At 40.0% G+C, this 27,256-nt stretch overlaps 1 protein-coding gene across 1 annotated transcript in view; it reads right to left on the minus strand.

Moving 5' to 3' along the window:
* LOC308287262 (ras-related protein Rab-33B-like) overlaps positions 1 to 25,349 on the minus strand; it is a gene marked incomplete at both ends in the record, with an annotated part of 40,106 nt that extends 14,757 nt beyond the window's left edge. The window contains one exon of the mRNA XM_080728378.1: positions 25,113 to 25,349. Within this exon, the coding sequence (XP_080584504.1) occupies positions 25,113 to 25,349 (237 nt within the window). The remainder of the gene's footprint in view (positions 1 to 25,112) is intronic.
* Between the last annotated feature and the right edge of the window lie 1,907 nt (positions 25,350 to 27,256).

Here is a 27,256-nt window from a genome sequence, read left to right on the forward strand (position 1 = left end):
CACCCCCCACACCTCGACAACTGTTTAACAAAGAAACAAGCCTATTTGCATATCAATTGACCTGTATAGTAGGTGTCGAGCGACGTTCGCTGATCTACAAGCTCACACTGACCTCGCATCCGCGACGCGTTGTGAGCTTGTAGATCTGCTATTTTCCAGGCGCATAAACGTGCAGAATGATGAGCAAGACGTGCAGCGCAGCGCACGTTATTATTTTTATTATTTAATAATCAACATGGCCTACAATTGAAACGCTTTCACAAGCCACGGTGTGGCTTAATATTCACATTAAGGGTAACAAGCACGTCAAGCAGGCACAGCAGTGCACACCGATAACACCGTTATCGGCCAACTCTGCCCCGTCCCAAGCAGCGCGCAGTAGAGATGAGACATTCGCGAACGATTCGACTCTCTTGAACGGCTCTTTTAAATGAACGATGGGATCCAGTCCGCAGTCGCGGGACACAGAGCAATGAGTCAGTGTCGAGAACGGTATCAGAAAAAACGGATGGGGGAGGCGCACAGCTCACGGACGAGAGCTAGCAGTGTGGACATGTCATGGACACAGGCTGCGAAACACAAACAGCATTTGGATTACAAAAACACTGGAACAATTCAGAAGCACTTAATTAGAAAATGTAACTAGTAGCTGTGTATGTTAATCTGACATTAGTAGGCTAGATTGTTTACTTCTTGGACTTGGACGTGCGTTAGTGCTGTGGCAGGTTATTTAATATGGGATTTTGACAGCTTGCTTCTTCCTCTTAATGGAGCACCGTCCCGGCTCCGAATGTTTTAACGGAGCGGCGGTTCTGGCCGTTCCGTCTCACTTTCACCCCTGCGCTCAGTGCGCTGGTGCGAGACAATAAATAACTGTCGCCAATTGCTACTTCTCTCAATTGGAAGTACATGACACCAGTCCAGCGCACCGCAGTAGTAGGCTAACTGGTGATATAAAAATATATACATTTTTGACTCCTCGACTCTAACAATTGGCGTTTGAGTCCTACAAGCAAACAATCTCTCTGTTAGACCAGGCCATGTCGACAACTGTTACCCAGTGTTTATTTGTGGCGACGCCTGACTCGTCGACATTATATGAGGTCACGTTCAACATCAATACCGTTTTTGAGGACGGTTGCTTCACACTGCAGCTCACCGGTCTCGAGGTCGCACAATGCAGTCTCGAGACTACCTCTTGAGGTGGTTTCGAGGCTATCCGTTTCTGATGAAAACCGCACGCTTCACACTGTCAAAACCGGTCTAAACATCTGCCAAGTAGCCTCGAGACCGGTCCCGAGACCGCAGTGTGAATCCGCCCTGAGACAGAAAGAGAGAGAGTACAGGCGGACACTGAGCCGCGCTGAAATGGGCAGCAGCTTTACCAACAGACTAGTGCAGAGTGCAGACATATAGACTTAAAATGCGACTACAGATACAGACAACGTCTTGTATTAAATCCATGCATGTGTCAGACAAGATGGTGCTGATTACCTTTAGATGGTGCTGATTATCTTTGCAATGTAAGGATATATTCCATAATCCTGTGTCAATGTCGTCCAAAAAGAAGAAGCGCATCCACCAGGCTTTCCTGCATCCAGACGGTCTATGCAGGAGTTTACTTTCTCTTTCATAACAGAATGCAACAGCACTGCATAAGCTGCAGTTGCTTGCAAGCTACAGAAAAAGACATCCTATAAATGGCCCTTTATTTTAGCTAGTGTGTGGTGTTATCGTGTGTCTGTCCACACGCTGACGCTGGATTAATCAATGCATGTCCAGGTGAAACCCGTTAAAGATCGTTAGTCCTAGTCTCCACTCCTCTGATAGTTTCACAAAGTACATTAAGCAACAGAATGTAGGCTATACAGTATGTAACAGTCCCTTACAGAGGCTTTACAATCCAACACAACAGCAGCAGTGTCATGAGGTAATATCTTGCCCTTAAATATTTGAAAGGAACAGTCTAGAGTCAGATAAGGTACATGCAGCCTTATTTATTTTAGCTTTTAAGACAATCGTTTTGCATTAAGATTTTGCTTGAATAAATTTACATTTTAGATTTAGGCTATTGATAATACATTTATCAATAGCCTATTACTTCAGTTAAACCAATTTAGACCCTCTATGCCTCATGCTTGCTTTGTAAAACACCCCTGAGTTGCACTATTTTTCCATACATCAACTCTCTTCACCAAAAATAAGACGATCTACAAGCTTACTTTGGGTGAATATGCTCTTAGAATAAGGATGCTGTAAACGTGTATTTATTTTAAATCTGTCCTAATGAAAAATTAAATGGAGGAAATCATGTTCTTTATTTCCAGTTAAATAAAGTGCAAGCTTTTGGTCATAGGCCTTCTTCAGGCATGCAGCATTAATCGACTGACAGCCTAAATTAGAACACAAATATATTTAAGAAATAGTGAAAATAGCAGATCTCCAAGCTCACAACGCAGCCAAAGGGATGCGTTGTGAGCTTGGAGATCTGCTGTTTTCACTAGTTTGGGTCACAGGCAAATGTCTAATTTCTCTTTTGGATTACAAGCTATAAAGTTTATCCATGCAGGCTATTAGGTCATTACTAAAAATTGCTTAACTAAAAACGAAAAAGTAACTAAAAAGTTACTTTTCACAGTAACGCATTACTTTTTGGTATGAGTAATCAATCAGTAAAGTAACTGAGTTACTTTTGAAATGAAGTAACTAGTAACGGTAACTAGTTACTATTTGTCAGTAACTTGCCCAACACTGCCTGTCACCTACATAATATGCGCAGTGAACTGGAATTATATAATTAATTATTCGGAAGCAGGTGTGCAAAGATTCTAATCTATAAACATCTCAAATAGCTTTGGGGAACTTGGTGCCCCAGTGCTATTTGAACCTTTTGATTGATTGATTGAAGAATTTATTAGAAGTTTGCAATAGAAAAAAGTACAGTTTCATGACAGTACAAATCACTGGTACAAGGTCAACTAAAAGGAGATCCTAGAAAGCCGAGGCTTATTTCCACAGGAACCACACTTTAAGTATCTCATATAACATTGAAAGACAGACGGATAGAACATAGTACTTTATCTAGGATAATATCAGTTTCAAAAGCATAACATCAAATACAAAGGCAGAAAAAATAAAAATAAAAGGGGGGGGGGGGGGGGGGCATGGGGGCTTAGTCTATTTGAAGGTGACTTTTCATACCAATTTTGAAGGAGGCTAGGGATTTGCTCTCCTTTAGGGCTTGAGGAAGGGCGTTCCACATGTTGATGGTGTAGCAGGAGAACGAGTTAGAGCCTTGTTTAGTGTTAAATCTACGTTGATGATGATTAGTGGAGCTGCCTCTGGTGTTGTGGTTGTGAACATCCTTGACCTTTAAGAAGTAGTTTGTCAGGTACATGGGAATCTTGGAGGTGTAGTGTATCTTGTACACCAGGCCCATTGCAAGATGCTGTACTCTGTCAGCTACTTTGAGCCATCCCACGCTTTCGTGGTGATGATCGGTAAGGTGGGTCAGAGGAGGGAGACCAAGCACAACCCTAATTAGTTTGTTTTGGGCTGATTGGAGCTTTAACTTTAAGGCGGCTGGGGCGTCGCGATACCAGACAAGGACTCCGTAATCAATGAGGGGCCCGATAAGAGCACCTCCTAGTGTCTTTCGGGATTTAATATTGATCAGCGGGGCAACCCTTTGCAAAAAGCGAATTCGTTGGTTGACTTTATTGATTACCTTGGTGGTCATTTTTTCACTGGATAGGTTAGCCTTGCAGTAGATTAGAGTTTATCATGATTGATTATGTATGACGTTATAGAGTAGATCATGTATTCATTGATTATATTAATATCTAGGTCTGTACAGTATGATGATACTAGTACTTGATAGTTAGGAGTCGAGAGGTCTTCAGAAGGCCTCAGTAACTATTGTTGTGGTAAAGCCTATCTTGTTATGGTACAGCTCGTTCCAGAGGCCTTGAAGCCACAGTATAATTCTAGTGTTTGACCATTCTTCTTCGCAGAATTCTTTTACCACTGACCAGAGTGTTAAACTGTACTTCTGTCCATGATATCATGTTATATAAACTTGACCACACACCACCTAATATAATTGTCTTGTCTCCTCATTCTCTCATGATTATTGATTGATCTGAATTCCACCACAGTTGGCGTCACGAACAGGATTCCAAACCCGTTGACAGATCCATGGACACAGAGAAGGAGTCGCAGCTGCAGTTAAGGTAAGGCATTGGCCTTCCCTCCTGTCTCTGTGTGGTTGGACTGTACAGCGGTACGGAATACTTATTTAAGTTAGAACTTAGTCTTGAAAGGGGAATTCTAAACCTTGCCAAATTGCATTGATGAGAGAAGTGCAGACAAATAGTCTAAGAAGTTAATGTATAGGTGTGATTCGTAGTGAAATTGAGACACATCAGGTGTGGTTGAGAATATCTTTTCAGTAATTGTTGTAGTTTGATACACATGGTGTTTGAACTGTTATGTGGCTGCTTGGTAAAGTACGGTAGGTTCCCAGGTTTATGGTAGAGTCTACTGTGGTTCCCAGGTTTGTGGTGGAGTCTAATGTGGTTCCCAGGTTTTTGGTGGAGTCTAATGTGGTTCCCAGGCTTGTGGTAGAGTCTAATGTGATTCCAAAGTCTATGGTAGTTTTTGTGGGTCCTAATTGAAGTGTGTACTTAAATAAGAGAGAGAGAGGAACCAATAGTTGCTCATGTGGTGAAAATGAGCTGATCGTCAAGATCCCTACAAGTTATGATAGTCAGTGAGCTAATCGTTGCTCCTTATAGGAAGTTTGAGCTAATTGTTGCTCCTTGTAGTCAGTGAGCTAATTGTTGCTCCTGGTCAGTGAGCTAATTGTTGCTCCTGGTCAGTGAGCTAATTGTTGCTCCTTATAGGCCAGATTGAGATCATTGTTGTTCGGTATATTATAGGCCTGGTTTGAGATAATTGTGTCTCTTGACAGATCCCGATACGGTTACGGTGTGGAACATTTTGTAGTTTGGACTTATTGTAAAACAACTAAAGAAACACATTTTTGATTAAAGATAAGGTCAATAAGAGTGAAAAGTAATTATTCTATCATTAGGCATAATAGAGTTTGAACCGTTGTAAAACTAAATATGAATAGAATAGTTAAGTGAGTTGAAATAGTGATACAATATTGAGCTAAATTGTTAGAAACAATCAGTGTATTCATCCTAGAACTTTGTTGAAGTAAATACTGTAGTTATTATTGAATAAATATTTGCAGCAGTGTGAGAAAAGCAGAGAAACATTAAAGATTAAGGAAGGAGAGTGAGTGACTCACACACATACAGTACGCGCACACTCACTCATCCACACTCAGTGAGTGACACGCACATATACAGTACATGCACGCTCACACACAAAGACACACTCAGAGATTGTCTAGAGCAGAGCAAGATAGATTCTCTTGTAGTATACAGTATATTTTCAAAACGAAGGCATTTCAAATAACAACAGTGTTCAGCTCAACGGCCAGTTCAGGGCCTTATGCCCGACAGGGAGAATCCACCCGACCTAGAGGAAGTCAGTTAGACAAAGGGATATGTTGTCCAGATTGAACCAATACATTCAGAAGACATATCGCCACTTGACCCTGTTAGCTGAGCAACATTTTAGAACGGTGGGGGATAATATTCATTGGTCACCATGCACTGCAGTGGAAATGCTTAAATGGTGGGAACACCAGATGTACTGTAACCACCACCACTACATCGGACTGGGGACGTGTAACCACGGTCAATATGCCAGTCGTGATGAATGCCCCATTTTGAGAATTAATGGACATATGTAAACCACTTTTGATTGTAGAAAATTGAAGCAGAAAAGCTTAAACTACTGGAAATGATCCATCCTTCTAAAACTACTGGAAATGATAAATAAACAAAATGAAGTAAAAGAGAATCCCATAAACAAAGTGATGAAAGAAAGTGTCACTGACTCTTCAAATTTAGATGAGCTACCTTATATTCTAAATAATTGTATAATGTGACTAGAGTACACTATGATCTGTAACTAACATGTAGGTTGTTGACTGGCTCATTGAAATGATTATGATTGTCAGAGATTACAAAACGAAAAGTGTAAACATAGATTTTTAGCTAAATAGTGCATCCTATAAATTGTTTAATGCCTTGGTCAACATGCCAGTTGTGTGAATGCATCACCTTAAGAATTAATGGACATACAGTAAGTCAGACACTGTTGATTGTAACAAATTGTAAATCTCTACAGTATTATGTGTGTTTATCCTACCATAATTATAGATATACTGACATTTCCAGCCCTACTAAAGTGATTGACAGTGTGATTTTCCACCCAAAGTAACATTTATTCTAATAGATATAAAAGGAAACTGTATAATGAGAGACATACAGGGTTTCTTTAGTGGACAAGGGCCTGCCTGGGGTAGTGAGCAGAGAGACTGATAAGAAATAGATGCAGGCAGCAGAGTCAAGGCCATACCGTATGCCGTGTTGCGAGTTGGATTATTTTGAAAATATTCTAGACACAGTGTGTGACGTGGGGTTTCTTTTAAATTGATTCGGTGTTTTTATTATAGGAGTAATCAATATATTTTTAATAGTATAGTTCAATAATATCTACCAAGATTTAAGATGAATTGGAGATCGAATGTGGGTAAAATGCTGTTTTGGAGCAGTTATTATGAGAACTGTGTTTGTAAACAAGAGATAATGGAGCTGCTCTGGGAGAAGTTGTTCTTTTATGATATGTAAACAAAGTACAGACTGCCTGTGTGATTCAATGATGGAAGTAATTGAATACATTTACTTCAGTGTAGTAATCAAGTATGTTCGAGATATATATTATTTTCCGTGCTGGAGTGTTTCAGTATAGTTATTTGAAATTGACGAGAGCTTAGAGACAAATATTGGACTTTCATTTCCTTTAGAATTATGGAGAAACATTAATTATTAGTTACTTTAGAGACATTGAGTATCATTATAAAACATGTGTGCTATTTGATTAATATGACCAAGCTATTTGACCTTGTGGGTCAAATGTTTTCTTTTTGTTAATGCTAATGATCTTTAGTACAGTTACTGTATGTTAAAGAGAGAAATATTGAGTGAGTGAGAGAAAATGTGCTCATACAAATAGTTATTCTTTCAAGTCAATTGAGAGATGAAATCAGCATATGAGAGAAAGAGAAGAGAGGGAAATTCAACATTTATACACATTTTGTTGTCTGTAGGTGCCAGTTGTTATGTTAATACTAAGTATATAATCAGTGTTTTTCAGTAAGTGATGGCAAAAGTGGTATTCTAAGTCAGTAAGGACCGATTACAACCACAAAATAGCTCAATTGAGAACTAACATAGCAGGGAATACTGTAGTGGGAAAATGATTATGATTTTCATTATTGATAAAATTTGGGAATACTAAAATACAAGCGAGATGTAGTGACTATGTTGTGTTAAGCAATAACTTATGTAGTTTCAACAGTGCCATCCAAGATATTCAAGGTCAACAAATGAGACAGTTTTGTGCAAAAGAAGATAAACTAGAGGCCGAGTGAATTCTGTAGTAGGGAAAAGGTCGAGATAGACTGTCCCGGATACTGTAAACAAAAGTGGTTACAATTATGACATTAGTGAAGAATAGGCAAATAGAAATGGCAATAAACATAGAACATAAAATGTTGTTGAAATATGAAGCGTCAATAACAAATAAACATAAATTCTACTTATTAGAAGTGTCAATTATATTGTGATTTTTACATTGAATAATATGCATTGCATTGAATAATCTTTTAATTGTTAGTATAGGAAACTAACTAAATATTTGCGAGGTTATGCTTAACAGGAGTACCAACCGAGGCCGCACAAAACAAAAACAGAACATCACACGGGATCGGAAAAATAAGATAAGTATAATTCTAGTTGTCAACAAAATATGTTTCAGATAAAATAGAGCTCAATGGCTCCAAACGATTAAATCATCCAAACATGGTTTGAATAGCAAGGCCGACTCAACGTTTTGGAAGACACACTTTAGAGTGTGTTCTTTAGTTTCAGGAAAACATGGAGCCAATGGCTCAAAACAAATCAAGTGAATATTCAATGGTGTGGAGAGACTTATATCGGTGGGTAATCTTATTGGTATCAAACCATCAACACAAGTGGATGCACACTATTTAGAATGTGGAGTTATTATGTATAGGGCACAATAATATATATTTTGCATCCAAATTATCACATACACTACAATTGTAAGTCAATTACACAGTCACGCCCAGACTTTAGAGTTGTATATTTCTTTCACATTCGAAAGTTTGGCAGATTGTGTGGGTGGAAGTCGATCCTGCAAGCAGGACCAGACGCTCATGACAAAGAGTAAATTATGCCACTGAAAGTGCTACAGAAGGCACAACATTTCAACAGTCAAGGACCCATGCCTGGAGTGTGTTTTGAGAGACATTTCATTTTCTGCGCAAGCTTTGGGGGAGCTTGTTTTGACAAACATTCTAATCTGTTACAGACACACTGGAACTGTTCGGTTTTCGTGCCACGGTCAAGGACTCATGACCAGCTCATTGTTCAGCACAGAGGTCTATCAAGATAAGATTGATTTCTTGCCTAATCATTTTGTAAAGTTTCGCATGTGAAAACAGAATACATTTTTATCGCGCTGGGCGAACATAACACAATTTTAGACTCACACACATAAAGAGCGAACATATATACAGTATATCATTTTAAACATTTTTTCTCTCCGTACATTTTAAGTTGTTTGAGAAGTCAGAATATTAGAGTGACAGCTCATCATAGCTTAATCAAATAAGACAACCAAATACATGGGACAAATTGTAATGTGTGGTGTGAAATAGAATGTCATTATCAGAATAATCTATCCGATATAATATATATTTCTTAAAAGAGACAAATTAAAAGGAGCAAAGAAAGTGTTTTCAGAGCACAAATAATTTGAAATTTAGTGGTGTGTGCTGGTGTTGGTACTCAGATAAAAACAGAAATAAAATAAAACTGAATTTACATTTGTGACACAAGTGAAACATAAACTTTAATTGAACTTTAATTTAAGTGTTGACATTATGCCGAAATAGTATTTTTTATAAAATAAGATGTCAGTAGAAAAAAAATTACTTTAGATTTCTACAGGAAATGTTGATATCTATGGAAGTCTGAAATGTGAAGTGACCGGCAAAGGTCATACTACCTATAAAGTTAAATGATTATAAAGTGATTAAGTGAAAACGTAATTTGTAATAACTGAAAATCAATAATAAACATAGTTCAGGGCATATTTATCTAACACCATTTAGCAGCGGTAAAATTATATTGTTTAGTTTGAGTTACTCTTTTCATGAAATAGTGCCCATTTCTTTTTCCATTGTTACATAGGGACCAACAGCACAAGTTTATTATTGTTATGTGTTCTTGGAATGGAATTCCAAACAAGATAGAGGCCTGCAGTGGTTGAAATGTAACTGCTGATATTTTACTCAAATAAGTACGTTTAGAGAAGTTTACTGTCCCACAACGAATAAGATATGACTTTTTTTTTTTTTTTTTTTTAATTTTATTTATATTTGAGAGAAAGTGGGCATGTTTAATTAAGTCCATAAGTACATACATTTGTACATTTAGATGGGAGCTTTTCAGTGTGCCGAAAAGCGGACATTTTGCGATTTTGAAATAATCTACAGTGAATGATATGCATTTGTTCTTTTTCCAATCAGCCCATGGGTTAGGGACTTTCATTTGACTTTGACTCAGACTCATTTTTACCTTATTCGCTACTCGAACGACTGAGCAGGCAGGTAGGGAAACTGACATATTTAAAGGTTATAATAATATATTTTTTTATTCTTGTAATAATGCCTTTTCCTGTTTGATATATCATGGATTCAATCATTAACCTGAACTTTACTTTTATTCCCAGTGACCACTACGGGGCAATGATCAAATTAATAACCATATACTGCGCCTTATGGAGGTCCGAAGGACTCAAGTGTCTTTTGAATTTTGATTTACAGGGGATTTGACAGAGGACGCTGAGCAGTCCAGCATTTTGTATGCCTTTTAATCTCAAATTTTTTTCACAGAGAAAGCTGAATCATGGATATTGTCCTGTGAGAAACACAGGAAGTTTTGTGTTGTTGTTATTGTTGTTGTTGTTGTTTCCAATTACATCTTGTGTGTGCTAATTGAATAATGCAAATGAATTAACCAGCTTACTAACCTAACTAAACAAACCCAATCATATTAATTCTGAAAAATGATTATATACAGTATGCATGCAAAAGTGGCTTTGTGTGCCATGTTCATCGGTTTGTTTCACAGCGAGGGCCCAGCAGAGCAAAACAACACGCTGCATTTTAAGTGTGCAGTAAATGGCTGGAAAATAAGGATCAGTCCTGATTAGAGCTTCAATATGGATAAGGCTGTCATTGTGAATCTTCTACCAATCCAATGGAAATACATGTTTTCCACATGACGTGGGAAGTTTGAAATGGCACATCAGTCACCAGAGATATGAATCGTCTGGCCTGGATGCAGTTGAATGTGCCTTGCAATCTCGAGCGTTGTTTTCGTGTGGAATATATCGTTGGGCAGTGAGATTTTGAGGAAAAGGGGGGCTGCAGGTTATTAAACCTCGCCCCGGTTTTCCGGTCTCTTTCCTGAGAAGTGCAAGGAAGGGTGATGTCACCCTTGCCTCTGTTTCCAAACGTGCATGGAAATATCGTTGGAATATATCGGTCAAAATGGAGATACCTTCTTGTTCTTTTCCGCTCGAAACGGAATATGTTGTGACGGACAGTCATAACATGGATGGACTCTGAGCTTGTTTAAAGACTCTATACACACACACACACACACACACACACACACACACACACACACACACACACACACACACACACAAACACAAAGAAAACAGAAAGGTGGTGTCCCTCCCCCCCCCCCCCCCCCCCCCTTCCCTTCCCACTTACACACACACACACACACACACACACACACACACACCCCGGCCCCGCCCCTGTCCCAGTTCCCATTATGTTTTTTTTATTTTGAAACATTCACAGATACACATACATCTTTTGTTTGATGGGTTATGTCTGTCAATTGATGGCGATCAATTATAATGGAACAACTTGTGTACCTGACTAGCAGGTCATGGCTCGAATAAATGGTGGTATAACGAGGGTGATGAGTGACTTTGCCCTGCAAGATAAAGCAGGTTTAGATCTCATCCACAATTGGGTCGATCATTATTGAACCACGATCAATTGACATTCATTTTTATTAATTTGTTATGTTGTGATTAGTGTTTTTGTGCTTTTGTTTAAATAGTTCATGTACCAATTTTTCCCAATGATGACTTTGATGAGGTATTTTTTTTCCATTAGAGGACATTCATTTATTATTTTTCATTAGATGTTTTAGAAAGATTGTATTTAATTATCCAAAAAAAAAAAAATACAAGTACAAAAAGGGAGGAATTGCAGTAGATTAGAGTTTATCATGATTGATTATGTATGACGTTATAGAGTAGATCATGTATTCATTGATTATATTAATATCTAGGTCTGTACAGTATGATGATACTAGTACTTGATAGTTAGGAGTCGAGAGGTCTTCAGAAGGCCTCAGTAACTATTGTTGTGGTAAAGCCTATCTTGTTATGGTACAGCTCGTTCCAGAGGCCTTGAAGCCACAGTATAATTCTAGTGTTTGACCATTCTTCTTCGCAGAATTCTTTTACCACTGACCAGAGTGTTAAACTGTACTTCTGTCCATGATATCATGTTATATAAACTTGACCACACACCACCTAATATAATTGTCTTGTCTCCTCATTCTCTCATGATTATTGATTGATCTGAATTCCACCACAGCCTCCAGGATGCAACCCAGGTAGCAGATGTAGTTTTTTCTTTCTATCACAGTGTCACCTACTTTAATTGTGAAGTTCTCAACTAGGCTAAGTTTCTGACTAGATCCAAAGAGGATACATTCAGTTTTGCCTAGGTGAATTGAGAGTCTGTTGTCATTGAGCCAGGTGCAGATCTTGTTAAGTTCACAGTTAAGGGCCTTTTCAACCTGCAATATGTCTCTGCCTGAGACTAGGAGAGCCGAGTCATCCGCGAACAGAAACAGATTGCAGTCACAAGCAGATGACATGTCGTTTACGTATATTAAGAACAACAGTGGTCCTAGTATACTCCCTTGAGGTACTCCACAGTTTACTGGGAGGGGGGGGGACAGGGTTCCGTTGACTTCCACCATCTGTTCCCTCCCCACCAAGTAAGAGTGCATCCATCTCACTGCTGTGCTATCAAGACCAATAGCTTTGAGTTTTTCAATCAGAATAGAATGATCGACGGTGTCAAATGCCTTCTGGAGGTCCAGCATGACCATGCCGCAATATTTGCCATCGTGAATTTCACGTTTGATGTAATCATTCAAATAGATGAGGCATGTATCTGTGGAATGGGACTCTCTGAAGCCAGACTGGAACTCGTAGATCAGTTTATTCTCTTCAAGATATTTAGCCACCTGTTCATAGACAATTTTTTCCATTACCTTAGAGATGGAACTAAGGATAGAGATTGGCCTGTAGTTGCCAGGGTCAAGTTTACTGCCTTTTTTGTGCAGGGGGGTTACCTTAGCTAATTTGAAGTCCTGGGGGACATAACCCTACTTGATAGATAGATTAATAATATGGGTAATGATTGGGGCAATGGTGGCAGCTGAGTCTATGAGAAATTTGGGGGCGATTTTATCATGGCCAGCGGCCTTGAATTGAGGTAGGGTGCGCAGTTTTTTAAACACTTCATCAGTTGTCACCGTGGTAAGTTTAAAATTGTCTTTGCATACCCCAAGGTTCCTGTAGAATTTCAAGATGTGCCTAACACCAAACAGCCCAGATGGAGCGGGCAGTTTATTGACCAGATTTTTGGCCATGGAGGTGAAATAGATGTTGAGATTTTTGGCTACATCAAGACTGTCAGTGAGGAGGGTTATGGGAGTTTGGATGGATATGTTGCTGGCTATGGATCTAAGTTTAGCACCACAGCCTAGCTGGGTTTTAAATAGCTTCCATAGGTCTCGTGTTTGTGGATGTTTTCCTCAACTTTCTCATCCAAGTAGTGTTTTTTGGCAGAGAGGATTAAGGAGGTTGTCCGATTTCTCAGTTTATTGGCCTCTAAACTGACTATTTCTAATTTGGCTTCAAGGTGTTTATTGGGGCCTTTTTTGAGTTTGTGATTATATTTGCGTTTCTCAGAGTATTTTTGTCTCTGAGTTTCATTGATTCACAGATTTCCGAATTCCACCATGGCTGTGAGCGGGCTTTAACCCTGACCCTAAGCAAAGGAGCCACTTCGTCTAGGGTAGTGTTGAAAATGGATTTAAAGCCCAGCCAGGCTTCATCGACCTGAGTGCTAGCTAGTACTGGGGACCAGTCAGATTTCTCCAGTTTGTGATTAAAGGCTTCGCTAGAGTAGGTTTTGAGGTTTCTAGCTTCAACTGTTTTGTGGCCGTCAGCTTTGGACTTGTGTATTTTTTTGCATGGTAGGATCAAAATGTTTTGTTCTTACTGTAGGTGTGTGCTGTGGCCCTGGTATCCAGGGGTCACTGAATGTTCCAACCTATTAATAATAAAACACTTTGAGAATTGTCAATTTTTTGTAGGCATTCTGAAAATATTTTTTGTACTTTTACTTGTACTTGTACTTGTACTTTTTACTTTTACTTTTATTCTTAAGTACATTTTAACACTATGTACTTTTGATACATTTAATGAGAGCTACTTTCATACTTTTACTCAAGTAATAATATTATCGGTGACTTTTACTTTTACTTGAATAACTTTCAAGTGGAATATCGGTACTTTTACTTAAGTATGGGTTTCCAGTACTTTATACAACACTGTGCAAAACACAGATGTAAAACACGGATGCAAAATACAGATGTGAAACACAAATGTGAAATACAGATATGAAACTGAACCTGTGAGTTGTGAATCTGGGCATGTGAGTTACAAACATTATGAGACTAAACTGACTCCATACAATAAGTCCATATATGGACATTCCAAGCTATGGGCTTTAAATTGAAGACATCAGGGATCTCACAATGTGATGTCACAACGATGTGATGTTACAACACGTCAGCAGCTATAGACATTGAGGCGTTACTGAAGGAAGGAAGGAAGGAAGGAAGGAAGGAAGGAAGGATGAAGGAAGGAAGGAAGGAAGGAAGAGAGGGAAGGAAGGAAGGAAGGAAGGAAGGAAGGAAGGAAGGAAGGAAGGAAGGAAGAGAGGGAAGGAAGGAAGGAAGGAAGGAAGGAAGGAAGGAAGGAAGGAAGGAAGGAAGGAAGGAAGGAAGAGAGGGAAGGAAGGAAGGAAGGAAGGAAGGAAGGAAGGAAGGAAGGAACATTTACTTAAGTAGGTACATTTACTTAAAGGGGCACTCCACCACTTTTCAACCTATGTTCATATAATTGGTCCTCACTCAAAAATAGCTTTTCTTTTTTTTTTTTTTCTCAGAGGAGGGCTGTGGGCTGGTCAGAAACCCATAGTCTTGTGACATCATCGATTACCAATCCAGCTTATAGAAACTGCAGGCTTTCTATTCCTGAAAAGTTGCAATTTTAAAGTGGAAGCCATTGTTCTCGCGATATTAAAAATCTAAATATTTTTTTCAAAAATATTCATTACATTTTTTTTTTGGAAAATGATGATGTCACAAGACGATGGATTCTGAACTTCCCACAGCTCTCCTAGGAGACTTGGACTGAGTAGAATTTTTTTTTGATATTTTATCATGAAAATTAGTGAGGACCTATTATATGAAGACAGGTTGAAAAGTGGTGAACTTCTCCTTTAAGTACTGTACTAAGTACAGTTTTGAGGTATTTGTACTTTACTTGAGTAAGTCCAATTTCCAATACTTTCACTTCTACTCCTCTACGTCTGGGATCCAAAGATTGTACTTTTACTCCACTACATTTATTTGAAAAGTTTAGTTACTAGTTACTTTTCAGATATAATATAAAAAAACATACATAAACCCCTTTAGCCCGATGTTATACCTTGGATGTTTGAAAATAGCCGATCTACAAGCTCACAACGCGTTGCATCGCGACACGTTGTGAGCTTGTAGATCTGCTATTTTCAAACATTTTGTACTTTTACTTTTAGTACTTAAAGTACATTTTGATGCCAATACTTTTGTACTTTTACTCAAGTACATTTGTAATACTGGACTTCTACTTGTAACAGAGTACTTCTACAATGCAGTATTGATAGTTTTACTTAAGTAGAAAATGTGAGTACTTTTTCCACCACTGAGCACGAGACTAACGTCATAGAAAGTACACAGAGACCGTCATCACCACAGCTGATGTCACAGACAGAACGGCCCATAAAAGGAGATATGCACGTGTATCGTGTTTGATACCATGCAAAGTGGGCACCGCTCACAGTCACTGGTGAGATTTTATAACATGCTTGTGTAGACAGGAAATAAACATTTTAAACAAAGGAGGAAAACAAATACCCTCTGTCAACCTCATGGGTCCATTATTCGGTTAGATTTGTACGCTTGAAGAACAATTCATGTTACTCTTATAAAACTGATTCCGTTTAGGCAACATGACATACCGGTAGGTTGTTTCTGCTCTCAACCAGATCATAAACCCGAAATGCTACTGATCCCAGGCTAATGTACTCCTATGAGCTCTGTGTCTTTTCATCTTAGTCCCACCCACTCAGTCTGTTTCAGTAGTGCCATCAGCCCTCTATCACAACTACATTATGTCTGCCAAATATACCTGTGCCTGTCTGTCACAATTATTACATCTATACTATAATTTTCCGAATGTCTGTCTGAGTGAGTGTCTGTCTGTCTGTCTGTCTGTCTGTCTGTCTGAGTGTCTGTCACAGCGTTTCTCCTCAGTGGCTGGAGCAATTGATCTGAAATCGCATTAGCATATGAACACACCTGACATAACTGTGAAGCCCGTTTGTCACTTTCACAAATCATATGCTGTATATTAGCATTTTTATGTTGTATCTACTATCTATTCTGCATCTAGCATGAGGCACATCTATTCTGCATCTAGCATGGGGCAACATGTTTAACCAGCTGTGTGTGTGTGTGTGTGTTCCATCCCTCATATACTGTGCATGTGCACAGTGCACACCCCATAACCCACACACTGCACATAATTTCGGAGCTCATATCTTTGAACGGGTAAGGACTAGTAATAATAAACTATTTGATATATTTTCAAACATTTTCAAAAATAGTGGAAACTAGAAAAGAACATTTCTAAGAAATTTTAAGTGTGCCTGCAGCTCGCTAAGTGTGTGCAACCTTGTGTAGTGGTTGGTGTTAGCATTAGCGTTAGATTTTTTTGGTGTTAGCATCAGCGTTAGATCAGTGTTAGATTTTTTAACATTAGCATTTTTTGCATTAGCTTTAACATTATCGACTGTACGACAAACGGTTCATGAGATATAGAGGCACTTCCTATTTTGTGAAGGGGACTTCCTGTTTGGTGAAGGAAGCACCAATTAAGGTTAAGGACTCTTAATCAAGTAATTTGACGCCACCCACGAGTCTGTACGACAAACGGTTCATGAGATAAAGGGCCACTTCCTGTTTGGTGTGGGGCACTTCCTGTTTGGCGAAATAGGCCCCAATTAAGGTTAAGGACTCTTAATCAAGTAATTTGACGCCACCCACGAGTCTGTACGACAAACGGTTCATGAGATAAAGGGCCACTTCCTGTTTGGTGTGGGGCACTTCCTGTTTGGCGAAATAGGCCCCAATTAAGGTTAAGGACTCTTAATCAAGTCATTTGACGCAACCCACGAGTCTGTACGACAAACTGTTCATGAGACAAAGGGTCACTTCCTGTTTGGTGAGGGGCACTTCCTGTTTGGCGAAATAGGCCCCAATTAAGGTTAAGGACTCTTAATCAAGTCTTTTGACGCCTCCCACAAGTCTGTACGACAAACGGTTCATGAGATATCGGGTCACTTCCTGTTTGGTAAGGGGCACTTCCTGTTTGGCAAAATAGGCCCCAATTAAGGTTAAGGACTCTTAATCAAGTCATTTGACGCCACCAACGCGTCTGTACGACAAACGGTTCATGAGATGTAGAGGCACTTCCTCTTTGGCGAAGTGCACTTCCTGTTACAGAGGGGGCGGGCTTAATCAATTACAGCTCATCCCTGTTGGACGGAAAAGGACCAAAGTTGTGTGTGCATTTTAAAGTTTAAATCACGTTGCTAGGCAAAAGTATGGCAGAGTTATGTGGCGCCAAAGTTTTTTTTTTTTTTTTTCGGATCCCCCATTCAAAGTCAATGGAGGTTTTTGCGCATAGTTTTTTGCGAATTCCGTTGCCATGGTAACGCGGATCGGAAAGAAAAGTAATAGCACACCATTCCCGGCCGAGCCGCACATTTTGATGTATATATTGCGGGGGTGGCGTAAATCGTGCGGCAGTTATTACGTGCTGAAATTTCCCCCATTCTAAGTCAATGGGGTTTTTGGGCGTAGTTTTTTGCGAATTACGTCGCAATCGTAACGCGGATCGGAAAGAAAAGTAATAGCACACCATTCCCGGCCGAGCCGCACGTTTTGATGTATATATTGCGGCGGTGGCGTAAATTGTGCGGCAGTTATTACGTGCCGAAATTTGCAAGAACGTTACTTAATGACTTAACTAGAAAAGAAAATTTCTAAGAAATTTTAAGTGTGCCTGCAGCTCGCTAAGTGTGTGCAACCTTGTATGTGTTAACATTAGCATATTTGTTAGCATTAGCATTTGTTAGCATTAGCATGTGTTAGCATTAGCATTTGTTAGCATTAGCATTAGCGGTTACGTTTTGCGCGTTTGTGGTGCCCCCTATGGGTCGAAGTGGAAATGCTTTTGGGTATATGTTCAGTATAGCGCCCCCCACTTGTGGTTAAAATTTGGTGTTGACTGGATGTTTCGTTTGTGATTCATGGCTACTTCTTACAAAACGGGCTCCTCCCGCTAACTTTGGAACCTTGTTACGGAAGAACGGTATGGACTATCATAATATCGTTTAAATATGTTTATCGCATGAGTCCATAGATTGTGTGTATCGATTTTTGTGACATTTGGAGAAAATATGTAGGAAAAGGAGCAAAAAGTGTGTTTTGAAGAAAATTCAAAATGGCGGAAAATCTATCCTGACGCAAATGGGCGTGGCCTATATGAGGAGATGCGTCATGACCCAAGGAATCCAGGGAAAAAGGAATTTTAATTTTCCGACCCACGGTTCAAGAGTTACAGGCCGAAAGGTAAAGTGGACTGTTATAGCGCCACCATGAGGCCAACTGACAAAATTATTTTTTATTTAATCCTTGATATCATTATAAATCTCCTCTCCAAGTTTTGAAACTGTAGCCCCTATGGTTTGCGAGAAAAAAAATATTGAATGTGAGTTTTTGCGATTCCCATTATAAGTCAATGGGTAAAATTAATTCACTAATAAATTAATATCAATTAAACAATACAACTTTTCTCTTAGAAAAGTAATAGCACACCATTCCCGGCCGAGCCGCACGTTTTGATGTATATATTGCGGCGGTGGCGTAAATTGTGCGGCAGTTATTACCGCACCAAATTTGTGGGATCATTATTATTATTATCATTAATTAAGTATGGCGGATTACATTAAGTGTTTTGCCATTGCATGGCAGGCACACTTAACTAGAAAAGAAAATTTCGAAGAAATTTTAAGTGTGCCTGCAGCTCGCTGAGTGTGTGCAACCTTGTGTAACTCTGACACATGTCAAATGACACCACCCACACGTTTGTACGACAAAGGGTTGATGAGTTATAGCCAAATAAAGTTTCGGCCAATCAGATGGGGGTGGGGCTTAAGAGGGGGCGGGGCTTAAGTAATATGTTCCTATTGGCCGTTTAAGTCCAGACACCAAGTTTCAAGAGGGTACCATGCTGTGAACAACAGTTATGACTGTTTAAAGCCCAGCTAATATGAATCCAGAGGGGGCGGGGCTTAATCAATTATAGCTCATCCCTATTGGCCGGAAAAAGTCCAAAGTCGAGTGAGTGTTTTAAGGTTTAAATCACGTTGCTAGGCAAAAGTATGCCAGAGTAATGTGGCGACGAAGTTTCTGTTTTCACTTTGAATGAGTCCCCCATTCAAAGTGAATGGGGTTTTTGGGTGTCGTTTTTTCCGAATTGCGTCGCGATGGTAACACGGATCGGAAAGAAAAGTAATAGCACACCGTTCCCGGCCGAGCCGCACGTTTTGATGTATATATTGCGGGGGTGGCGTAAATTGTGCGGCAGTTATTACGTGCCGAAATTTGTGGGATCATTATTAAGTGTGCCTGCCATGCAATGCAATGGCAAAACACTTATTGTAATCCGCCATACTTATTAAGTGTGCCTGCCATGCAATGCAATGGCAAAACACTTATTGTAATCCGCCATACTTATATATATATATATATATATATATATATATATATATATATAATGTTCCGACAGAATTTCGGCACGTAATAAGCCGGGAATGGGGTGCTATTACTTTTCTAAGAGAAAAGTTGTATCGTTTAATTGATATTAATTTATTAGTGAATTAATTTTACCCATTGACTTATAATGGGAATCGCAAAAACTCACATTCAATATTTTTTTTCTCGCAAACCATGGGGGCTACAGTTTCAAAACTTGGAGAGGAGATTTATAATGATATCAAGGATTAAATAAAAAATAATTTCGTCAGTTGGCCTCATGGTGGCGCTATAACAGTCCACTTTACCTTTTGGCCTGTAACTCTTGAACCGTGGGTCGGAAAATTAAAATTCCCTTTTCCCTGGATTCCTTGGGTCATGACGCATCTCCTCATATAGGCTCCTTTTCCTACATATTTTCTCCAAATGTCACAAAAATCGATACACACGATCTATGGACTCATGCGATAAACATATTTAAACGATATTTTGATAGTCCATACCGTTCTTCCGTAACAGGGTTCCAAAGTTAGCGGGAGGAGCCCGTTTTGTAAGAAGTAGCCATAAATCACAAACGAAACATCCAGTCAACACCACATTTTAACCACAAGTGGGGGGCGCTATACTGAACATATACCCAAAAGCATTTCCACTTCGACCCATAGGGGGCACCACAAACGCGCAAAACGTAACCGCTAATGCTAATGCTAACAAATGCTAATGCTAACAAATGCTAATGCTAACACATGCTAATGCTAACAAATGCTAATGCTAACAAATATGCTAATGTTAACACATACAAGGTTGCACACACTTAGCGAGCTGCAGGCACACTTAAAATTTCTTAGAAATTTTCTTTTCTAGTATATATAATGTTCCGACAGAATTTCGGCACGTAATAACTGCCGCACAATTTACGCCACCCCCGCAATATATACATCAAAACGTGCGGCTCGGCCGGGAATGGGGTGCTATTACTTTTCTTTCCGATCCGCATTACCATGGCGACGTAATTCGCAAAAAACGACGCCAAAAAACCCCATTGACTTAGAATGGGGGAAATTTCGGCACGTAATAACTGCCGCACGATTTACGCCACCCCCGCAATATATACATCAAAATGTGCGGCTCGGCCGGGAATGGTATGCTATTACTTTTTCCGATCCGCGTTACCATGGCAACGTAATTTGCAAAAAACTACGCTCAAAAACCCCCATTGACTTTGAATGGGGGACTCCGAAAAAAACCCAGAAACTTTGGCGCCACATAACTCTGCCATACTTTTGCCTAGCAACGTGATTTAAACTTTAAAATGCACACACAACTTTGGTCTTTTTCCGGCCAATAGGGATGAGCTAATTGATTAAGCCCCGCCCCCTCTGTGACAGGAAGTGCCCTTCGCCAAACAGGAAGTGCCTCTACATCTCATGAACCGTTTGTCGTACAGATGCGTGGATGGTTTCATATGACTTGATTAAGAGTCCTTGACCTTAATTGGGGCCTATTTTGCCAAACAGGAAGTGCCCCTCACCAAACAGGAAGTGACCCTTTACCTCGTGAACCGTTTGTCGTACAGACGCGTGGATGGCATCAAATGACTTGATTAAGAGTCCTTAACCTTAATTAGGGCCTATTTCGCCAAACAGGAAGTGCCCCTCACCAAACAGGAAGTGACCCTTGATCTCGTGAACCGTTTGTCGTACAGACGCGCGGGTTGCGTCAAATGACAAGATTAAGAGTCCTTAACCTTAATTAGGGCCTATTTCGCCAAACAGGAAGTGCCCCTCACCAAACAGGAAGTGACCCTTGATCTCGTGAACCGTTTGTCGTACAGACGCGCGGGTTGCGTCAAATGACAAGATTAAGAGTCCTTAACCTTAATTGGGGCCTATTTCGCCAAACAGGAAGTGCCCCTCACCAAAAAGGAAGTGACCCTTGATCTTGTGAACCGTTTGTCGTACAGACGCGCGGGTTGCGTCAAATGACAAGATTAAGAGTCCTTAACCTTAATTGGGGCCTATTTCGCCAAACAGGAAGTGCCCCTCACCAAACAGGAAGTCACCCTATATCTCGTGAATTGTTTGTCGTACAGACGCGTGGGTGGCATCAAATGACTTGATTAAGAGTCCTTAACCTTAATTGGGGCCTATTTCGCCAAACAGGAAGTGCCCTTCACCAAACAGGAAGTGACCATTTATCTCGTGAACCGTTTGTTGTACATACGCGTGGGTGGCGTCAAATGACTTGATTAAGATTCCTTAACCTTAATTGGGGCCTATTTCGCCAAACAGGAAGTGCCCCTCACCAAACAGGAAGTCACCCTATATCTCGTGAATTGTTTGTCGTACAGACGCGTGGGTGGCATCAAATGACTTGATTAAGAGTCCTTAACCTTAATTGGGGCCTATTTCGCCAAACAGGAAGTGCCCCTCACCAAACAGGAAGTGACCCTTTATCTCGTGAACCGTTTGTCGTACAGAGATGTGGGTGGTGTCATATGAAGAACCATAATGTTAAAGCTTATGCAAAAAATGCTAATGTTAAAAAATGTAACGCTAATGCTAACACCAATCGCTACACAAGGTTGCACAGACTTAGCGAGCTGCAGGCACACTTAAAATTTCTTAGAAATGTTCTTTTCTAGTTATTATTATTATTACTAGAAAATTTGCAATTTGTGAAATTGCGAGTGTGGTTGCCTGCCCTGCCCCGGCGCGAGTCGTGGGGATGCGCCGCCGGGACCCTGAGCAAAACGCAGGGGTCCGAGGGAGACGACGTCGGGACGGATAGCGCCGGGGCCGTGCGACGCGCGATTAGAAAAGGTGCCAGTTGGATCCTGCATTCCTGAAGTAAGGATATGGTTTCTTGTTTTTAAGAAATAGGCTCCTCCCACAAGTTCCGCAAGGCGATTACGTTGTCGCGTCGCTCCCGAGATCGTTTGTGTTTCGTTTTGAGAGGGTCGTTCCCCCTGAAAAACACGTTTTGGCATGAAGTGGAAATGCTTTTGGGTATATGTTCAGTATAGCCCCCGCCACTTTGCCAAATTTGGTGTTGACTGGATGTTTCGTTTGTGATTTATGGCTACTTCTTACAAAATGGGCTCCTCCCGCTAACTTTGGAACCCTGTTACGGAAGAACGGTATGGACTATCAAAATATCGTTTGAATATGTTTATCACATGAGTCCATAGATCATGTGTACCGATTTTTGTGACATTTGGAGAAAATATGTAGGAAAAGGAGCAAAAAGTGTGTTTTGAAGAAAATTCAAAATGGCGGAAAATCTATCCTGACGCAAATGGGCGTGGCCTATATGGGGAGATGCGTCATGACCCAAGGAATCCAGGGAAAAAGGAATTTTAATTTTCCGACCTACGGTTCAAGAGTTACAGGCCGAAACGTAAAGTGGGCTGTTATAGCGCCACCATGAGGCTAACTGACGATATTATTTTTTATTTATTCCTTGAACTCATTATGCATCTCCTCTCCAAGTTTTGAAACTGTTTGCGAGAAAAAAAATAATTGAATGTGAGTTTTTGCGATTCCCATTATAAGTCAATGGGGAAAATTAATTCACTAATAAATTAATATCAATTAAACGATACAACTTTTCTCTTAGCAAAATATAAGCACACGATTCCCGATGAAGCCGGTCGATTTGACATATGGCGCGAGTGTGTGGCGCAAAAACTGTGGTCGGTGAAACGCGCCAAAATAAGTTTATCTAGAATAAAGAATAAAGTTTCCCTAGGACTATAGTGTGTTGCCCTGTAAGGGCAACCACACTAATTACCATTAAGTATGGCGGATTACAATAAGTGTTTTGCCATTGCATGGCAGGCACACTTAACTAGAATTGACAGAGTCAATTTTTACAAGTGTGCCTGCAGCTCGCTAAATGTGCGAGTTTGGACGGTGAGGCAATCCACCAAGTTGTCTGTGTTAAGTTTTGAGAGGGTCGTTCCACCTGAAAAACACATTTGGCACGAAACGGTTACGTTTTGCGCGTTTTTGACGCCCCCTACGGGTCGAAGTGGAAATGCTTTTGGGGATCTGTTGAGTATGCCACCCGCAACCTGTGGTTTAAATTCAGTGTTGACTTGACCTTTTGTTTGTGATTTATGGCAATTTTTTGCCAAACGGGCCCCTCCCGCTAAATTTGGCAGCCCGTTACGAACGATCGGTATGAACTATCAAAATTTCCCTTGATTATGTTTATTGCGTGGGTTCCTAGATCAAGTGTACCCATTTTTGTGACATTTGACGAAAATATGTAGCAAAAGGAGCAAAAAGTGTGTTTTGGAGACAATTCAAAATGGCGGAAAATCTATCCTGACGCAAATGGGCGGGTCCTATATGGGGAGATGCGTCTTGACCCAAGGAATCCATGGAAAAAAGAATTTAAATTTTCCGACCTACGGTTCAAGAGTTACGAGGCAAGTGGTCCGTTATAGCGCCACCATGTGGCCAAGTGGAAATGCTTTTGGGGATTCGTTGAGTATGCCACCCCGGACCTTTTGTTGAAATTCAGTGTTGACTCGACGTTTTGTTTGTGATTTATGGCTATTGTTTGCGAAACGGGCCCCTCCCGCTAACTTTGGAAACACGTTACGAACTAACGGTAAGGACTATCAAAATATCCCTTGAATAGGTTCATTGCATGGGTTCATAGATCATGTGTATCGATTTTTGTGACATTTGAAGAAAATATGTAGGAAAAGGAGCAAAAAGTGTGTTTTGGAGAAAATTCAAGATGGCGGAAAATCTATCCTGGCGCAAATGGGTGTGGCCTATATGGGGAGATGCGTCTTGACCCAAGGAATCCAGGGAAAAAAGAATTTTAATTTTCCGATCTACGGTTCAAGAGTTATGGGGCAAAACGTAAAGTGAGCCGTTATAGCGCCACCATGAGGCCGAGTGATGTAATTATTTTTCGATTCATTCTTAAAATCATTATGAATCTCCTCTCTGAGGTTTGAAACTGTAGCTCCTATGGTTTACGAGAGAAAAATACTTGAAAGTGATTTCTTGCATTGTCCCATTATAAGTCAATGGGGACAATTAAGCGTCGTTTTTTGCCGATTACGTCGGCATGGTAAGGCGGATCGGAACGAAAGGTAATAGCACACCATTCCCGGCCGAGCCGCACGTTTTGATGTATATATTGCGGGGGTGGCGAAAATGGTGCGGCACTAGTAGCGTGCCAAAGTTTTCGTCTGTCCGTCCGTGAGTCTGTCTGACATAAGTATGAACGAGAACAATAAGTGTTTTGCCATTGCATGGCAGGCACACTTAATTAATGACTTAAGTATGGCGGATTACAACAAGTGTTTTGCCATTGCATTGCATGGCAGGCACACTTAATAACAGATCTACAAGTATGACTTCATAACGGAGGCTCTACAGTATGTAGTTGATATTGAGCTTAATGTGTTTTTAGTGTGACAGTTGCATTGCAGGCACTGTAGGATGTCATTGTCAGTCACTGATATTGTATCATGTCATTGATACCACATGACGCCATTAGAGCCGTTATTACGTCATACTGAGTACATGTAGTTACCCTGATCTTCTCTCCGTCTATATCCATTAGCTTAGAGCTGACGTCCAACCCGCAGGTGATATCAAGGTCGGAGTAGAACATCCCTTCACAGAAGCGGTTGGTTAGGCAGGTCTTCCCGATATTAGAGTCCCCGACCAACATGAACATAAAACTACCAGGAAGAGCCCAGGACACGATGCTGCTGGAGCTGGATGGCTCTGCTGCTGCTGCTGCTGCACAAACACCTGCCAAACCCATAGAACAGCTATATAAGAGTGCAGTTAAGGTGTTTGATAGGAAGCCCCATTCCTATCACCCTATCCTTTAGAGATACAGTATCTTGAGTTTTGCCAATTTTAAGGTTTTAAAAAAAGGTTTATTTATAGAAGACCCTACATGGTAATTCATGAAAAGGAATCAGCACAATAGGCAACCACTTGAGGGGACTGCAAAATGCCGCACCGGCAAAACGCTTTCGGACAAAATGTCCTCTCAGTTCAGAGTTGTTCAATCTGGAATGATCTTCCTTTGACCATAAGAGATTGTCCTTCGTTTCCACCCTTTAAGTACAGTACAATCTAAAATGGTTACTCGATAACCGAACCCGTTACCATGTATCGTCTATCGGCATATCCTGTATTAACTGAAAGCAATACTGCACTTTATGCATAACTTACTTTAGTCACAAATTTGCATTGCTAAAACACTGCTAAATTACATAGATGTACTAGGCACCTTTGTACCCTGTATGTTTTTTTATGCGTTGTCTCCTAATGTAATGTAACGTATTCCACTGTCTGGCTGTCTTCACTAGAAAAGAAAATTTCTAAGAAATTTTAAGTGTGCCTGCAGCTCGCTAAGTCTGTGCAACCTTGTGTAGCGGTTGGTGTTAGCATTAGCGTTACATTTTTTAACATTAGCATTTTTTGCATAAGCTTTAACATTATGGTTCTTCATATGACACCACCCACATGTCTGTACGACAAACAGATCACGAGATAAAGGGTCACTTCCTGTTTGGTGAGGGGCACTTCCTGTTTGGCAAAATAGGCCCCAATTAAGGTTAATGACTCTTAATCAAGTCATTTGATGACACCCACGCGTCTGTACGACAAACAATTCATGAGATATAGGGTGACTTCCTGTTTGGTGAGGGGCACTTCCTGTTTGGCAAAATAGGCCCCAATTAAGGTTAAGGACTCTTAATCAAGTCATTTCACACCACCCGCGCGTCTGCACGACAAACGGTTCACGAGATAAAGGGTCACTTCCTGTTTGGTAAGGGGCACTTCCTGTTTGGCGAAATAGGCCCTAATTAAGGTTAAGGACTCTTATTCTTGTCATTTGACGCAACCTGCGCATCTGTACGACAAATGGTTCACGAGATCAAGGGTCACTTCCTGTTTGGTGAGGGGCACTTCCTGTTTGGCGAAATAGGCCCCAATTAAGGTTAAGGACTCTTAATCATTTGATGCCATCTACGCGTCTGTACGACAAACGGTTCACGAGGTAAAGGGTCACTTCCTGTTTGGTGAGGGGCACTTCCTGTTTGGCGAAATAGAGATTTTTGAGAAAAAAAAATTTTTGAGAAAAAAAAAATTTGAGAAAAAAGAATGTTTGAGAAAAAAAAATTGAGAAAAAAAAGTTTTTTGAGAAAAAATTTTTTTTGAGAGAAAACGTTTTTAAAAAAAATTGAGAGAAAAAAAAATTGAGAAAAAAAAACTTTTTGAGAAAAAAAAAATTTTGAGAGAAAAAAAAAATTGAGAAAAAAAATTTTTTGAGAAAAAAAAAATTGAGAAAAAACAATTTTTGAGAGAAAAAAAGTTTTTTGAGAAAAAAAAAATTGAGAGAAAAAAAACATTTTTGAGAAAAAAAAATTTTTTGAGAGAAAAAAAAAATTGAGAAAACAATTTTTTTTTGAGAATTTTTTGAGATTTTTATTTTTTTGAGAAAACAAAAAATGTATGACACCAGCCACAACTCTGTACGATAAACGGTTCATGAGATGTAGAGGCACTTCCTGTTTGGCAAAGGGCACTTCCTGTTGTAGAGGGGGCGGGGCTTAATCAATTACAGCTCATCCCTATTGGCTGGAAAAAGACCAAAGTTGTGTGTGCATTTTAAAGTTTAAATCACGTTGCTAGGCAAAAGTATGGCAGAGTTAT

This window comes from Nannobrachium achirus (genome assembly GCF_963921795.1).
Source record: "Nannobrachium achirus genome assembly, chromosome: 6".
NCBI lineage: Eukaryota > Metazoa > Chordata > Actinopteri > Myctophiformes > Myctophidae > Nannobrachium > Nannobrachium achirus.